The following is an 18,731-nucleotide window of genomic DNA, read 5'->3' as shown; positions in this document are numbered from 1 at the left end:
GCAGTTTGGAAGAGAAAGACATTGACATCATTTTTTTTTCCCCGAGCAAGGGGGCTACTTATTAAACCTTTTGATACTTCACCATGTGAAATACTACCAGAACTGTTCTCTAAACCCACTTTTTCTACAGAGGAATGTATCATCTCTTTTTTTTTCTCATATTATGAATGGACAAATAACAGGACTTTCTATTTTCATATTTGCTGAAACCTTTTTTTATTTTTTTTTTGAGACAGTCTCGCTCTGTCGCCCAGGCTGGAGTGCAGTGGCGCGATCTTGGCTCACTGCAACCTTTGCCCCCTGGGTTCACGCCATTCTCCCACCTCAGCCTCCCGAGTAGCTGGGACTACAGGTGCCCGCCACCACACCCAGCTAATTTTATTTTTGTATTTTTATTAGAGACGTGGTTTCACCGTGTTAGCCAGGATGGTCTCACTCTCCTGACCTCGTGATCCACCTGCCTCGGCCTCCCAAAGTGCTGGGATTACAGGCGTGAGCCATCGCACTCAGCCTGCTGAAACTATTTTTTAAATGAAATTAGGTCATTAATAATTTGTGAAAAATTTTGAGAGGACACTGTCATTAACCTGGGTTTAAGACAGGAGGACATTGCAAGCTCACACCCTTCATAGGCATAAAGTAGTAGTTGCAAGAAAATATTTTTATCCTGTTAGGACTTATATCTAAGATAGAGTTATTATACATTGCACATATACAAATAAGCTTGTATTAGATAGATAACCTATAAAAGAAACATAAAAGTATGTTGTATATTACTGACTGTCCTAGACTAATTTCTTTTGGAATTAAAGTAGATTTGTTAAAGTGAAAAAAAAAGAAAGAAAATAAAAGAAAAAAGAGTAGGATAGAAAATGTATCTTTCAAAATACTTTATTTATATTTAAATTTGTATTTATTTATTTTTTTAGAGACAGGGTCTTGCTCTGTCTCCCAGGCTAGAGTGTAGTGGTGCCATTTTAGCTCACTGCAGCCTCAAGCTGCTGGGTGATCCACCCACCTCATTCTCCTGCCCTAGCCTCCCAAGTAGCTGGGTCTACAGGCACAAGCCACTGTGTCTAGCCTATTCATATTTTTGTTTTAAATTATGTTGAAGATTTTCTTAAACTTCAAGCTTCAAAATGTATTAACTGAGTTTTTATTACTGAAAAGTATACTAACCTTATTTAATAATATGAATTACAGAGTTTGAAATGTAATAATTTTTCTGATTACGCATTAATACCATTAGAACCTGTATGCTAAATATTAACTGACCTATCAAATGTATAGTTTTCAAACCTTGCTATTTTTTAAAAAACAATTTGTTTATTGTCCATTGCAATAATATTGCAAACAAAGAGATTATACTTTGACAAAATTGCTAACTGAATACAATGATGCTTGGTAATAATGTCTCATTCATGTAGTACAAGGTTGATCAGAATAAGGGTATTCTTGGCCACCGATTGCTATTTTCATGAAATGGAATGTAGAAGAGGTTAACAGCAAACAAAAACTGATTCATGATTTTATCAAAGTTATTTCATGTATCCTCTTGGAAAGAAAGGAGTAGAACAGAATAATCTTGATATTTTAAAATGGCAGGGAACACTGAATTTAACTACAATTAAAATATTTCAGTAGGATTTCTTCCTTCCTCCTCCACAGGAATTAACAATATATATTTCTCACAGATTTCTGTTAACTACTTCTATTATCTAAATGTCTACCCATATGACTAAGTGAATGATTCATATCACTGAAATATTTCACAGAGTTTTATAATGATATTTCAGGGGAAAACATCATTTTAACTTCCAGCAGAAAATTTTCTGGCAATTATGGTTAATATGCAGGAAAGTAAGAGTTTCATGAGTTAAATGGTTTAAGAAAAGAGATTTTTAGTGTATTAGAATTCTTTTGTCAGGGTGTGGTGGCTCACACCTGTAATCCCAGCACTTTGGGAGGCCAAGGCGGGGGGATAGCTTGAATCCAGGAGTTCCAGACCAGCCTGGACAACATGGTGAAACATCATCTCTACAAAAAATACAAAAACTAGCCAGGCATGGTGGCTTGAGCCTGTAGTCCCAGCTACTCAGGAGGCTGAGGTGGGAGGATCACTTGAGCCCTGGAGGTTGAGGCTGCAGTGAGCAATGATCATGCCACTGCACTCCAGCCTAGGCGACAGAGTGAGAGACCATGTTTCAAAAAAAAAAAAAATATATATATATATATATATATATATATATATACTTTTGCAACTTTAATAAATGTGTATTATGAAATTGTTTTTTTCTTTTTTTACAAAAAGATTGGCATCTATTCATTGCCTATTTTGTAAAGAATTGTAAGACATTCTAGAGAGATTTAAACCACTTAAAAGAAAAATTGTGAATGAGACATTTATGGATATTTGCAAGAACAACTAGCATACAACCAAGAAGGACAGCCCTCAAAAACCACCGAGTCACAAGTACCATGACCTCTAAAGTCAGACATGTCTGGGGGCCAATTATACTCCAACCAATATAGTTGCTCAGAATTCCACTTCTCAGAGGGACACTGTGCTTGGGGTTTAATGCTTTGGGGGCACTGTCTTTAAATTTTTTTTTTTTTTTTTTTTTTGGACAGAGTCTTGCTCTGTCGCCCAGGCTGGAGTGCAGTGGCTGATCTCAGCTCACTGCAAGCTCCGCCTCCCGGGTTCAAGCAATTCTCCTGCCTCAGCCTCCCAAGTAGCTGGGATTATAGGCATGCACCACCACGCCCGGTTAATTTTTGTATTTTTAGTAGAGACGGGGTTTCACCATGTTGGCCAGGCTGGTCTCAAACTCCTGACCTCATGATCTGCTCACCTCAGCCTCCCAAAGTGCTAGGATTACAGGCATGAGCCACCACGCCCAGCCGGCTTTAAATTCTTAATAATTTCATTTTTGAATTTGTGTTTTGTAAGTGAAGTCCAATGGGACCATGGAGCATGTACCAGGGACTTGGAGCCCATCTGCATGCCTCCCCCTACAGGTTCTCAGTGACTAGCTGCCTGCTCCTTGGTGCCCTGATCCCCACCCAGCCTTCCTCTCCCCAACTCTGCTCACTACTACAACCACTATTGCCTTCTGCCCTGAGCAGTATTGGATTACATTGGCAGGAGAGTGGAGGGGAGGCTCACTTTTCCCTGTGGTCACCCTCAGCCTCCAGTGGGGATCTGGGTGCAGGTTGGAGGGGGCCCACAAGCAGTCTGTTTTGGAGTATTTTCAGGAAAGGCAAGGAAACATCTGCTTTGGGCTGGCAGCACCACAGCATGTTCACCAGGTGACTGGCAGGGCTCTTTAGACCACCCCAGTCAGTAAAGTGTCCCAGTGCAGGAGATTTCAGTTCCTTGGGGTCGCATACACCAAAGGTTGAAAAGGCAGGGCCATGAGAAGAGGAGATTTCCTCCTCGACTAGGTCTCACAAATTATATAGCCAGTAGTGATTGTGCCTCTTACAATAAAAATGAACTCAAAAACCTTTATAAACATCATAACATGGACTGTGGGACATCTTTCAAGTGTTTTGTTTGAAGGCTGGGCATGGAAATTGTGTAAAAGGAAGTGAAGAGGTATACCCGGAACGTTTGCTGGATTGGGGCTTAGGCCGGAAGCTGCTTCTGGATTATCTCTGTGCACATGCATGCCATTGCAGAGAAGGGTCTTATGGTTCTGAGACATCCTATGATATCAGCTACTGATTAGATTGAGAAGAGCCCAAGGAAGCTGGATCAGTTTTAGGGCTAACCAAGAGAGTTGGTCCAGAATGTACCAAACTTCCTAAGATCACCCTGTAAATCTTCTAGATAAGAAAAAAGAGAAACAGAACAGATTCACAGTTCTACTTCAATCCCAAATTTCATCTTAGGTTTGAAACCAGAAAAATCTCTGATCACAGAGAGAACAAGATGACCTTTACCTTTGTGGCATCACTGTGCTATAGAACTGCCCTATTGCTTGATTTGCATTTTCTAATATTATATAATTTCTACAGGGCACCATCCAGATAGAAATATACCACAGAGCTCAATTCTTGTAATTAGACCCTGTATTGGAAAATATAAAAACCTCAAAGAGACAGAGATAAAATTTATCCACACATTAAGAAAGGTTGTCATGGCAACTTTGCTTGAAGATATGTATTTTTAAATCTAAGTAAATTTGGCATTCAGAACATTTGCATCTCCCTCAAAGGTTCTGTATCAAGAATATTTTTAAAAATTGTTTTCAAATTTCTTCTGAATCTACACTTCCTTGAAAGCTTAAAAAATCCTATGAATATAATAGCATCATAGACTTAAGCACATATTTGCAGAAGGCCCTATATGAGAAAAATCCAAAGTGAAAGGGTAAAAACGTTACTTTTCTACCCAGAATCCGTAGGCTTCTCCCTTTAAAATGTTAAATTGTGAGCAGGCTATGCCCATATAATCTCTACAAGGTCCTTTCATGCTCTAAAAATCAATTAGCTATTAGTTGATGACCTTGCAATACATGCAACAAATTATGGAAACTGAACACACCTAGTGCTGCAGTGTAATTAAGCAACAATTAATAGAGACCACTACAATAAATACTGCCTGGTAACTTAGCCAAACCAATTCTTAGCTTTGTTTCTTCTTTCTTTGAAAGTTCTCCAGTATTCCTAATCAGCATCAATGTTGAAAGCATTCCTTGATAAGATACCTAGTTTAATCATCTTGCTCATACATTGAAAATAAAGTGATAAGGCCAGCCGTGGTGGCTCATGCCTGTAATCCCAGAACTTTGGGAGGCCAAGGTGGGTGGATCACAAGGTCAAGAGATGGAGACCATCCTGGCCAACATGGTGAAACCCAATCTCTACAAAAATACAAACATTAGCTGGGGGTGGTGGCACTCACCTGTAGTCCCAGCTACTCAGGAGACTGAGGCAGGAGAATTGCTTGAACTCAGAAGGTGGAGCTTGCAGTGAACCAAGATCGCGCCACTGCACTCCAGCCTGGCGACAGAGTGAGACTCCGTCTCAAAAAAAAAAAAAAAGAAAAGAAAAGAAAAGTGACGGGTCCATGCCTGTAATCCCAGCACTTTGGGAGACCAAGGTCTAAGGATCACTTGAGTCCAGGAGTTTGAGACCAGCCCTGACAACAGAGTGAGACCCTGTCTCTACAAAGAAATTAAAAAGTTACCCAAGTGTGGAGATGCATACCTGTAGTCTGAACTACACAGGAAGCTGAGGTAGGAGGATTGTTTGAGCCTGGGAGGCAGAGGGTGCAGTGAGCTGAGATGGCACCACTGCACTCCAACCTGGGCAACAGAGTGAGACCCTGTCACAGAAAGAAGAGAAGGAAGGAAGGAAGGAAAGAAGGAAGGAAAGAAGGGAGGGAGGGAGGGAAAAGAAAGACTGGAAAAAAAAAGAAAGAAAGGAGAAAGAAAATACAGTGATGGTTTCATTCCCAGCAGTTCCTTGTGCTTCTTCCCCAATTATAGCCTATGACAGAAGCCTGTTGTGACTTTTGTCATGTAGTTATCTCCAAGTTCCTTCCTATGTTCCTCTCAGCCACTAACCTAAAATGTCCTTGAGCTATGTATTAGTTCGTTTTCACACTGCTTATAAAGAGATACCCGAGACTGGGCAATTTACAAAAGAAAGAGGTTTAATGGACTTACAGTTCCACGTGGCTGGGGAGGCCTCACAATCATGGCAGAAGGTGAAAGGCACATCTCACATGGTGGTAGACAAGAGAAGAGAGCTTGTTCAGGGAAACTCCCATTTTTTAAAACCCATCAGATCTCATGAGATTTATTCACTATCACAAGAACAGAATGGGAAAGACCTACTCCCATGATTCAATTAACTCCCACCACCCAGTCCCTCCCACAACATGTGGGAATTCGAGATGAGATTTGGGTGGGGAAACAGCCAAACCATATCATTCCACCATTGGCCCCTCCCAAATCTTATGTCTTCATATTTCAAAACCAATCATGCCTTCCCAACAGTCCTCCCAAAGTCTTAATTCATTTCAGCATTAACTCAAAAGTCCACAGTCCAAAGTCTTAACTGAGACAAGGCAAGTACCTCTGCTTATGAGCCTGTAAAATCAAAAGCAAGTTAGTTTCTTCCTAGGTACAATGGGGGTACAGGCATTGAGTAAATACAGCCATTCCAAATGGGAGAAATTGGCCACAACAAAGGGGCTGCAGGCCAGATGCAAGCCCGAAATCCAGTGGGACAGTCAAATCTTAAAGCTCCAAAATTATCTCCTTTGACTCCATGTCTCACATCCGAGTCATGCTGATGCAGAAAGTGGGTTCCCATGGCCTTGGGCAACTCTGTCCCTGTGGCTTTGTAGGGTACAGCCTCCTTCTCGGCGGCTTTCGTGGGCTGGCATTGAGTGTCTGTGGCTTTTCCAGGTGCACAGTGCAAGCTGTTGGTGGATCTACCATGCTGGGGTCTTGAGTATGATGGCCCTCTTCTCATAGCTCCACTAGGCAGTGCCCCAGTGAGGACTCTGTGTGGGCTCTGACCCCACATTTCCCTTCTGCATTGTCCTAGCAGAGGTTCTCCATGAGCGCCCTGCCCCTGCAGCAACCTTCTTCCAGGACATCCAGGCATTTCCATACATCCTCTGAAATCTAGGCGGAGGTTCTCAAACTCCAGTTCTTGACTTATGTGCACTTGCAGGCTCAACACCATATGGAAGCTGCCAAGACTTGGGGCTTGGACCCTCTGAAGCCACGGTCTGAGCTCTATGTTGGTCCCTTTCACCCATGGCTGGAGTGGCTGGGACACAGGACACCAAGTCCCTAGGCTGTACATAGCACAGGGACCCTGGGCCCAGTCCACAAAACCACTTTTTCCTCCTAGGTTTCTGGGCCTGTGATGGGAGGGGCTGCTGTGAAGACCTCTGACATGCCCTGGAGACATTTTCCCCACTGTCTTGGAAATTAACATTTGGCTCCTCATTACTTATGCAAATTTATGCAGCCAGCTTGAATTTCTCCTCAGAAAATGGGATTTTCTTTTCTATTGCATTGTCAGGGGCAAATTTTCCAAAGCTCTGCTTCCCTTATAAAACTGAATGCCTTTAACAGCACCCAAGTCAACTCTTAAATGCTTTGCTGCTTAGAAACTTCTTCCACCAGATACCCTAAATCATCTCTCTCAAGTTCAAATTTCCACAAATCTCTAGGGCAGGGGCAAACACCACCAGTCTCTTTGCTAAGACATAGCAAGAGTCACCTTTGCTCCAGTTCCCAGCAAGTTCCTCATCTCCATCTGAGACCACCTCAGCCTGGATTTCATTGTCCATATCATCATCAGCATTTTGGTCAAAGCCATTTAACAAGTATCTAGGGAGTTCCAAACTTTCCCACATTTTCCTGTCTTCTTCTGAGCCCTCCAAACTGTTCCAATCTCTGCCTGTTACCCAGTTCCAAAGTTGCTTCCACATTTTTGGGTATCTTTTCAGCAGTGCCCCACTCTACTGGTACCAATTTACTGTATCAGTTTGTTTTCACACTGCTGATAAAGACATACCTGAGACTGGGCAATTTACAAAATGAAGAGGTTCATTGGACTTACAATTCCATGTGGCTGGGGAGGCCTTACAATCATGGTGGAAGGCAAAGAGGAGTAAGTTACATCTTACGTGGTTGGAAGCAGGCAAAGAGAGAGCTTGTGCAGGGAAACTCCCCGTTTAAAAACCATCAGATCTCATGAGACCCATTCACCATCAGGAGAACAGCACAGGAAAGACCCACCCCCATGATTCAATCATCTCCCACTGGGTCCCTCCCACAACACGTGCAAATTATAGGAGCTACAAGATGAGATTTGGGGGGTGACACAGCCAAACCATATCAAGCTGCTTCCCAACCCAGTACCCGGAGAGCTCTGGGTGCTAGAAGATTCAAGGTGGTAAAGCTCTAGGACATGAGACTGTGGGGTTCTCCCTCCTGGGGTGAAACACAGAAAAAGACAGATAACACAGTAATAATGCCATGTATGTTTTGTTTACTGCTATATCCCCAGTGTGTAGCATAAGATCTGGCACACATGCTCAATATGCAACTGTTGTATGACAAATGGGTCCCATGTCTTTGGGTGGGAATGGAAAAATCAGGACAGGGATAGGAGTCAGTGGAGCTAGAGGACACACTGGACTCTGGCAGAAGACAGGTGGAGGTAAGGGAGAGAATATGGTATTCAGGTGGTTCACTTTTAAGGCTACGGTCATTCTTAGATGAGAGAATCTCTGGACCATATACAGTTTAAGGAATTTGTCTCTAGATCACGTTGGGCAAAATGAGTTCTGTTTTAAAAGAGACTACTTCTATGAAATCTGGATTTTACAGGAACTGGTTTCATAGATGTTATTGGAAAAAAGAGTACCTTCATCAAATACATTTGGAACATTCAGAGTTTAACCAAGTTAAAGTAGGTTTCTTTTTTTTTTTTTTTTAAGACAGAGTCTCGCATTTTCACCCAGGCTGGAGTGCAGTGGCACAATCTCAGCTCACTGCAAGATCTGCCTCCCGGGTTCACACCATTCTCCTGCCTTAATCTCCCAAGTAGCTGGGACTACAGGCACCCACCATCACGCCTGGCTAATTTTTTGTATTTTTAGTAGAGACGGGGTTTCACCGTGTTAGCCAGGATCATCTCAATCTCTTGACCTCGTGATCCACCCGCCTTGGCCTCCCAAAGAACTGGAATTACAGGCGTGAGCCACCATGCCTGGCCTAAAGTAGGTTCCTTTACAGTAGGACTTTTCGGCTCTTCCAATATTTATATATATATTATAAATATCTGAGAAAGAATATAGTATGGAGAATCTGAGAATGAATATCAAGGAAACTTCTCAGAGTATCTTACAGGATGGTGTTTCATGAGACATTGTGGGAAATAATGCTGTCACTAACCGTGTAAAAAACCCTTATCTTTAAACATTTCTTGGCTCAATGATCATCTAGTGATAAGATACAGAAGGAACAGGATGGGGTCAGGCGCAGTGGCTCACGCCTGTAATCCCAGCACTTTGGGAGGCTGAGGAGGGCAGATCACCTGAGGTTGGGAGTTTGAGACCAGCCTGGCCAACATGGAGAAACCCCGTCTGTACTAAAAATACAAAAAAATACAAAAAAAAAAAAAAATTAGCCGGGCATGGTGGTGCATGCCTGTAATCCCAGTTACTCAGGAGGCGGAAGCAGCAGAATTGCTTGAACCCGAGAGGCAGAGGTTGCAGTGAGCTGAGATCGCACCATTGCACTCCAGCCTGGGTGGCAAGAGCAAAACTCCATCTCAAAAAAAAAAAAAAAAAAAGAAAAAATATATAGAAGGAGCAAATGACTACTTGGTTACCAACTATTTTAGTTGTATTTTGTATAGTACTATATATTATAAATCTATGTTCACATCTAATACAGGCATGAGTGGAAGGCAGGCATACAACATCCTCTTAAACACTTCTATTAATGGAGTATTCAGCACATCACAAAGTAGCTTTATGGATAGTTTGGCTTCTGAATTTTTTTTAACTATTAAGTAACATTAATAATTTCCTTTATTCTATGTGCACAGAACACCGGCAATAAAGATTTCATTCATTTACTCAAAAATATTTACTGGTTGCCTTTTTGGGGACAGGTACTTTATGACTTTATGACATAGTTACAATGGTAAAGTAACAAAATTTCATTTCATACCATCATGTGTTTAAAATTTAAATAAGTATTTTAGATGTAGATAAATATGTTTTTCTAAAAATTACCAAACAGGATATAAGTAATTTATTTGATCATGGCATTTTATCACATACTATAACAAGGTCTGTTTATCACATACTATATAACAAGATCTATTCCCAGTCTTTAGAAAGCCAGCCAACGGGCCAGGTGCAGTGGCTCACGTCTGTAATCCGAGCACTTTGGGAGGCCGAAGTAGGTACATTATGAGCACAAGAGATCAAGACCATCCTGGCAAACAGGGTGAAATCCTGTCTCTACTAAAAATAAAAAAATTAGCTGGGGGTGGTTGGCGTGCGACTGTAGTCCCAGCTACTCGGCAGGCTGAGGCAGAAGAATTACTTGAACCTGAGAGGGGGAGGTTGCAGTGAGCTAAGATCGCACCACTGCACTCCAGCCTGGTGACAGAGCGAGACTCGGTCTCAAAAAAAAAAAAAAAAAACAAAAGACAGCCACCGAACTGTAAACCAAACCAATTAAATTGGGAGTAGAACTGGAAGAGAGTGATTTATTGCCTTGTTTATAGCCTGAATGTCTTACAAAATGGGTCCCAACTCAAACATTACAATTATCCATTTAGTGTCATAAAATTCTATAAGTCAAATATTAAAATTGATCTATAAGTCTATTCCTTTTAAAAAAGCCTATTCCCTGAAGCCCTTACAAAAATGAAGTAATAAAGGTATATGTTTAGCATGTATTTATTTATTTATTTGAGGGTTGTGCTTTGTCACCTAGGCTGGAGTGCAGTGGCATGATCATGGCTCACTGCAACCTCTACCTCCTGGGCTCAAGCAATCCTCCCATCTCAGCCTCCTGAGTAGTTGGGACTACAGGTGTGCGCCAGCACACCTGGCTAATTTTTGTATTTTTTGTAGAGATGGAGTTTCGCCATGTTGCCTAGGCTAGTCTCAAACACCTGGACTCACTCAATAAGCCTGACTTGGCTTCTCCAAGTGTTGGCATTACAGGCGTGAGCCACCACACCCAGCTGGAAAATGTTTAAAATTTATTAAGTGAAAAGTAGATCATGCTGCAATGAACGTACTATGTAAAAATGTATGTATGTGGAACAGGGAAAAATATAAACAGTTGTAGAAATGTGGTTAGGAATTTTTCCTCTTAAAAATTCCTTTTTTTGGCCAGGCGCTGTGGCTCACACCTGTAATCCCAGTACTTTGGGAGGCCACGGTGGACAGATCACAAGGTCAGGAGATCAAGACCATCCTGGCTAACATGGTGAAACCCTGTCTCTACTAAAAATACAAAAAATTAGCTGGGCATGGAGGCACTCGCCTGTAGTCGCAGCTACTCGGGAGGCTGAGGCAGGAGAATCGCTTGAACTGGGGAGACGGAGGTTGTAGTGAGCCCAGATCATGCCACTGCACTCAAGCCTGGGCTGAGACCTCCAGAGTCTGGCTGAGACCTTCGGAGTCTCGCTCTGTCACCTAGGCTGGAGTACAGTGGTGCAATCTCGGCACACTGCAACCTCCACCTCCCAAACATTCTCCTGCCTCAGCCTCTCAACTAGCTGGGATTACATTCGCCCGCCTCCACGCCCACTAATTTTTGTATTTTTAGTGGAGATGGGGTTTCCCCATGTTGGCCAGGCTGTTCTTGAACTCCTGACCTCGTTATACGCCCACTTTGGACTCCCAAAGTGCTGGGATTACAGGTGTGAGCCATGGCACCAGCCAAAAATTTCTTTTAATATTAGTGGTATATTATCCTCTCAATAAGGTTTTTTTTTTTTGAGACAGTCTTGTTTTATTACCTAAGCTGGAGTGCAGTGGCACAATCTCGACTCACTGCAACCTCCACCTTGCAGGTTTTTTTTTTCTCATGCCTCAGCCTCCCAAGAAGCTGGGATTACAGGCATGTGCCCCAAAGGCCAGCTAAGTTTTCTTTTTTTTTTCTGTTTTCTTGGTTGAGATGGATTTTTGCTCGTCACCCACACTGGAGTGCAATGGTGCAATCTCGGCTCACTGCAACCTCCGACTCTTGGGTTCAAGCCTCCCGAGTAGCTGGGATTAGAGGCACCTGTCACCACGCATGGCTACTTTTGGTATTTTTAGTAGAGATGGAGTTTCACCATGTTGGCCAGGCTGATCTCAAACTCCTGGCCTCAAGTGATTCACCTGCCTTGGCCTCCCAAAGTGCTGGAATTACAGGCCCGGCCTATTTTTGCAATAATTATGAATAGCACACCATTTAAACCTATTGATTGATTCCTCCTTAAATAACTAAATACACTACTGGCCAACATGGTGAAAACCTGTCTCCACTAAAAATACAAAAAAATGGCCGGGCACAGTGGCTCACGCCTGTAATCCCAGCACTTCGGGAGGCCAAGGGGTGTGAATCACCTGAGGTTAGGAGTTCAAGACCAGCCTGGCCAACATGGTGAAACCCTGTCTCTACTAAAAAAAAATACAAAAATTAGCTGAGTGTAGTGGCACATACCTGTAGTCTCAGCTACTCAGGAGGCTGAGGCAGGAGAATTGCTTGAACCTGGGAGGCACGGATTGCAGTGAACCAAGATCGTGCCACCACACTCCAGCCTGGGTGACACAGCAAGACTTCGTCTCAAAAAATAAAATAAATAAATAAAAAGCAAGGGACCGAGCACGGTGGCTCATGCTTGTAATCCCAGCACTTTGGGAGGCTGAGTTGGGCAGATCACAAGGTCAAGAGTTCAAAACCAGCCTGACCAACATGGTAAAACCCCATCTCTACTAAAAATACAAAAGTGAGCTGGGCGTGGTGGAGCGCGCCTGTAACCCCAGTTACTCAGAAGGCTGAGGCAAGAGAATCGCTTGAACCTGGGAGGCAGAGGTTGCAGTGAGCCGAGATCGCGCCACTGCATTCCAGCCTAGTGACAGAGTGAGACTGTGTCACACACACACAAAAGAGATAAAGAATGACAAAAATCTGTGCCTACATTCAGAGTGACAAGAATACTAATGTTCTGCTTGTAGAAAAGACTATTGGTTCAGAATATGTTAAATGCAAATAATATTTTGTATAATATATATAAATTACGTATGCGTAAAAAGAGTATCTATATTAGAATCTTTTTTTTTTTGAGACAGGGTCTTGCTCTGTCAACCATGCTGTAGTGCAGTGGCACTACCATGACTTGCTGTAGCCTTGACCTCCTGAGCTCAAGCCATCCTCTTGCCTCAGCCTCCTGAATAGTTGGGACTACAGGTGGTGCCACCAAGGCTGGCTAAGTTTTTATATTTTTTTATAGAGACAAGGTTTCGCCACGTTGCCCAGGCTGGTCTCAAACTTCTAAAAGCTCAAGCAATCTGGCCGCCTCAGCCTCCCAAAGTGCTGGAGTTATAGGCGTGAGTCACTGTGCCCGGCCTACATTAGAATCTTAACAGTGGGGCTGGGCATGGTGCCCCACGCCTGTAATCCCAGCACTTCGGGAGGCCAAGGTGGGCAGACTACTTGAGGTTGAGGAGTTCGAGGCCAGCCTGGCCAACATGGTGAAACCCCATCTGTACTAAAAACACAAAAATTAGCCAGGCGTGGTGGCACATGCTTGCAATCCCAGCTACTTGGGAGGCTGAGGCGGGAGGATGACTTGAACCTGGGAAGCAGAGGTTGCAGTGAGCCGAGATGGTGCCACTGCACTCCAGCCTGGGTGATAGACAGGGAGACTCAGTCTCAAAAAAAAAAAAAGGATCTTAACAGTGGTTAACTGAGTTTGACATTTTTGTGTTTTCCTAGATTTTTCTATAATAAATATTATTTCATAATAAAGCAGTAAAGATTTTTTGTACAAACTATTTTAAGATAAAATAAACAAATTTGGACATAGGGGTTATAAATTAGGTAGAATCTATTTATATTAAAAAATGGAACTGTACTTTTGTGGGCCAAATAAGCATCATGTAAGCTTTTTTTATTTTTCCCAAACACATGCACAGAATTAATATTGCCTTAAATTTTGTTAGCACAAGTTTGAAAGAGCTCTTTAGTTCATAAAAAAATGTTTTTTGGACCAGGTGCGGTGGCTCACACCTGCAATCTCAACACTTTGGGAGGCCCAGGTGGGAGAATCGCTTGAGCCTAGGAGTTTGAGACAAGCCTGGGCGATGCAGGGAGACCCTGTCTCAAAAAAAAACAAAACCAAAAACAAACAAACAAAAAAAACAGCTGGGCATGGTGGCATGCACATGTAGTCCCAGCTACTCTAGAGGCTGAGGTGAGAAGATCGCTGGATCCCAGGAGGTGGAGACTACAGTAAACTGTGATCACACCACTGTACTCCAGCTTGGTCAACAAAGCAAGACTGTGCCTCAAAAAAAAAAAAAAAAAGAAAAGAAAAAAGTTATGTGCTTATGTTTTTTTTTTTTTTTTGGATAGAGTTTCACTCTTGTTGCCCAGGCTGGAGTGCAATGGCGCAATCTTGGCTCACCACAACCTCCGCCTACTGGGTTCAAGTGATTCTCCTGTTTCAGCCTCCCCAGTAGCTGGGATTACAGGCATGTGCCACCATGCCCGGCTAATTTTGTATTTTTAGTAGAGATGAGGTTTCTCCATGTTGGTCAGGCTGGTCTTGAACTCCTGACTTCAGGTGATCCGCCCGCCTCAGCCTCCCAAAGTGCTGGGATTACAGGCGTGAGCCACCGCGCCTGGCCGTTTTTTTGTTTTGTTTTTTTGAGACGGAGTTTTGCTCTTGTTGCCCAGGCTGGAGTGCAATGGCACGATCTTGGCTCACTGCAACCTCTGCCTCACGGGTTCAAGCGATTTTCCTGCCTCAGCCTCCCAAGTAGCTAGGACTACAGGTATGCTCCATCATGCCCGGCTAATTTTGTACTTTTGGTAGAGATGGGGTTTCTCCGTGTTGGTCAGGCTGGTCTCAAACTCCCGACCTCAGGTGATCTGCCCGCCTTGGCCTCTCAAAGAGCTGGGATTACAGCTGTGAGCCACCGTGCCCGGTCATGCTTATGTTTTTTAACAAAACACTTCTGAACTATCAAAAAGAATATAAATCAAAATCACTGAAGTAGTTTTTAAAAACTCCAAAAGCTACAAAGCTTAAATTACTTCCTTCAATATCAATTAAAAACCCATTTGATAGTTCAATAACTTGAGTCCTGCTAGAATCATTCTATAAGCCATCAGTGACAGTGAAGTGGCCAAAATTTGAGTCATTTGATAAGTACAAAGAACACAGATTTTTGTCATTCTTACTGTGAAGAAAAACAGTGAATGAATAACTTAGTTTATATATTAACAGTATTTTTATTTAAAAAATTATCTAGAGAATAACTTCTTTTTAATCATTTGTTAGTCATGTAACTATGGATAAAACATACTAATTTAGCTGATTCCTCTATGCTCTCTTTTCCTTGATTCCAATCATTATTAGTTATTCTACACTGCCTCATTTATTGGCAATTATGCCAACTGGCTGACTCTGGTTCAACTGCCCTATTTTTGCTTTCATCATTGTTTATCATATCTCACTTGCTTTAAACTCCACCTCTTTCATCTCATCTGATCTGACACTTGGTTTACATATCAATTGGCTACTCTAACCTTCTACTGCCAGTTTCCAACCCACCCGAGGTACTTGGGTAACAAAGGAAGATGCTCTATACATACAAAACCACAGAAAATAAGTGGGAAGGGATAATAAATTTCACTTAAAGTTTCAGATTTTTTTTTTTTTTTTTTGAGACAGAGTTTCACTCTTGTTGCCCAGGCTGGAGCGCAATGGCGCGATCTCGGCTCACTGCAACCTCTGCCTCCCGGGTTCAAGCAGTTCTCCTGCCTCAGCCTCCCGAGTAGCTGGGATTACAGGCATGCGCCACCACGCCTGGCTAATTTTTTATTTTTAGTAGAGATGGGGTTTCTCCATGTTGGTCAGGCTGGTCTTGAACGCCTGACCTCAGGTGATCTGCCTGCCTCGGCCCCCCAAAGTGCTGGGATTACAGGCATGAGCCACCACGCCCGGCCAAAGTTTTAGAATTTAAGTTATTCCAAAAATTAATTTTTTTTCAAAAATAAAGACTGCATCCAATTAAATTCTATGTTAACTGGTAATGACTAAAATGTTAGGTATTTACCAATAAATGACATAAAAAACTCAATAACAAAGAGATTTTTTTTTTTTAAGAGATAGGGTCTCACTTTATCACTCAGGTTTGGCTGAGTGAAGTAGTGTGATCACAGCTCACTGAAGCCTCCAACTCCTGGGCTCAAGCGATCCTCCCGCCTCAGTCTACCAGAGTATATTCTTGAAAGTAAAATTACAAATGAAATTCAGCAGTGTTAAAAATAAGCCCACTTGCAGACAAATATCATTTTTCTTCCTTTCTTTCCTCACTATCTGTACTTGGCATATTTCCTATGGTGGCTGTCTTAAAGAAAAAAAAGAATCCTTTATAAATAGTGTAGCCAAAAAAGCTGGACTAATATACAATGCTATCAGTAAAGTATTATATATAAAATTTGTAAGTGCTAAAGTGTAATTTTGAAAGACACTTAAGATACTTTTTTGTTGTTGTTTTTTTTTTTTGAGACAGAGTCTCGGCCCTGTCGCCCAGGCTGGAGTGCACTGGCACGACATCAGCTCACTGCAACCTCCGCCTCCCAGGTTCAAACGATTCTCCTGCCTCAGCCTCCCAAGTAGCTGGGACTACAGGCGCACGCCAGCATGTCCAGCTAGTTTTTCGTATTTTTAGTAGAGATGGGGTTTCACCATGTTGGCCAGGATGGTCTCAAATCTCTTGACCTTGCGATCCGCCCACGTCGGCTTCCCAAAGTGTTAGGATAACAGGCATGAGCTACCGTGCCCGGCCTACTTAAAACTTAAAATATTCTTGAAATAGCTCCCCCCACCTCCTTTTTTTTTTTTTTTTTTGAGAATGAGTTTCACTCTTGACACCCAGGCTGGAGTGCAGTGGCGCGATCTCGGCTCACTGCAACCTCCGCCTCCCAGGTTCAAGCGATTTTATCCTGCCTCAGCCTCCTGAGTAGCTGGGATTACAAATGTGCACCACCACACCTGGCTAATTTTTTTTTTTTTTTTGTATTTTTAGTAGAGACGGGGTTTGACCACGTTGGCCTGGCTGGTCTCGAACACCTGACCTCAATTGATCCACCTGCCTCAGCCTCCCAAAGTATTATAGGCATGAGCCACTGAGCCCGGCCTTTTTTGTTTTTTTGTTTTTTTAAAGACGGGGTTTTGCTCTGTTGCCCAGGCTGGAGTGCAGTGGTGTGATCACAGATCACTGCAGCCTTGACCTCTCCTGGTCTCAAGTGATCCTCCCACCTCAGCCTCCAGAATAGCTGGGACTACAGGTGTGTGCCAACATGCCCAGTAATTTTTTTGTATATTTGCAGAGGCAGGGTCTCCCCATGTTGCCTGGGCTGGTCTCGAACTCTTGGGCTCAAGCAATCCACCAGCTTCGGCCTTCCAAAGTTCTGGGATTATGGGCATGAGCCACTGTGCTCTGCCCCAATATTTTGTTACTTACTAGTGAGACTAAACACTTTTCTCAAAGTCTGTTAAGCTATCCTACAAAAGCTGTTTGTTCATGTCTTTTGTCCATTTATCATTTTTTGTTTTTCTTGAGACAGAGTCTTGCTCTGTGGCCCAGGCTGGAGTGCAGGGGTGCAATCTCGGCTCACTGCAAGCTCCGCCTCCCAGGTTCAAACGATCCTCCTGCCTCAGCCTCTTGAGTAGCTGGGATTACAGGCATGTGCCACCATGCCCAGCTAATTTTTGTGTGTGTGTTTTTTAGTAGAGATGGGGTTTCACCATGTTGGCCAGGCTGATCTCAAATTCCTGACCTCAGGTGATCCACCTGCCTCAGCCTCCCAAAGTACTGGGATTATAGGTGTGAGCCACCGCATCCGGCCAATTTTCTGTATTTTTAGTAGAGACAGGGTTTCATCCTGTTGGCCAGGCTGGCCTCGAACTTCGGACCTCAGGTGATCCACCCGCCTCGGCCTCCCAAAGTGCTGGGATTACAGGTGTGAACCACCGCACCCAGCCAATTTTTTTGTATTTTTAGTAGAGACATGGTTTCATCATGTTGGCCAGGCTGGTTGCGAACTCCTGACTTCAGGTGATCCACCCACCTCAGCATCCCAAAGTGCTGGGATTACAGGCGTGAGCCACCACTCCCGGCCAATTTTTTGTATTTTTAGTAGAGATGGGGTTTCATCATATTGGCCAGGCTGGTCTCAAACTCTGGACCTCAGATGATCCACCTGCCTTGGCCTCCCAAAGTGTAGGGATTACAGGTGTGAGCCACCGCGCCCAGCCTATGTTTCTATTTTATGCATATTCAACAAACATGATTCCCCCACTTCTGCAAAATAATTTCCTTCTTCAAGAACATTGATTTTAGAGCTCACACTAAGAATACAAAAATAATGGCATAGAAAGTGAAAAAACAAAAATAAAAAGTAGAAAGCTAAAGTTTCCCATTAAAATGATCAATATACTGTGCAGTAAGTCAAATGTGTACAATGAATTAAGAAAATATGATATATAAAAATCCAAATTTACAAAATTAAGTACAAATAGGTGTTTACATTACAAAGTGATACTGGTTTATAAAAGGATTCAACACAGATTTTTTTAAATGGTCGTTTTCCTCAATCAATTTAACAATGATTTTAAATGTATAAAATTTTAATATCTCTTTGAGACAGTGATCCAAGCTTCTTCCCTTGATGATGTTACCAGTTCATACTTTGTTTCAATAACTTGTCCCTCCACAGAAAGTAGGTGCAGTCTCTTCACCAATATACTAAGAAGTACTGAGGTCACCATATATGCAAACCTAGTCAGGAAGAAGGTCAATTAGTTACTAAAGATTAAAAATTATACTTTAAACCTGCACGTTCTGCACACAAACCCCAGAACTTAAAGTACAATAATAATAAAAAAATTATACTTTAATCATATAGATTGCCCATTCTCATCAACAGTGATGATCAAAA

The 18,731-nt window shown here is 42.6% G+C and overlaps 1 protein-coding gene across 8 annotated transcripts in view; it reads right to left on the bottom strand.

Annotated features, from left to right (window-relative positions):
- Positions 1-9,608: 9,608 nt before the first annotated feature.
- The window catches only part of LOC129032124 (cytochrome P450 20A1), a 65,954-nt gene continuing 56,831 nt past the window's right edge, over positions 9,609-18,731 (bottom strand). For all 8 annotated transcript variants that reach the window (XM_054479182.2, XM_054479183.2, XM_054479184.2 and 5 more), the window contains one exon: positions 9,609-18,571. In XM_054479182.2, the coding sequence (XP_054335157.1) occupies positions 18,421-18,571 (151 nt within the window). In that variant the 3' untranslated portion in view covers positions 9,609-18,420. The remainder of the gene's footprint in view (positions 18,572-18,731) is intronic.

The sequence above is a fragment of the Pongo pygmaeus genome, chromosome 11 (assembly GCF_028885625.2).
Source record: "Pongo pygmaeus isolate AG05252 chromosome 11, NHGRI_mPonPyg2-v2.0_pri, whole genome shotgun sequence".
Lineage (NCBI taxonomy): Eukaryota > Metazoa > Chordata > Mammalia > Primates > Hominidae > Pongo > Pongo pygmaeus.
Note: the sequence above shows the minus strand (reverse complement) of the source record. Positions and strands in the feature narration are given on the sequence as shown.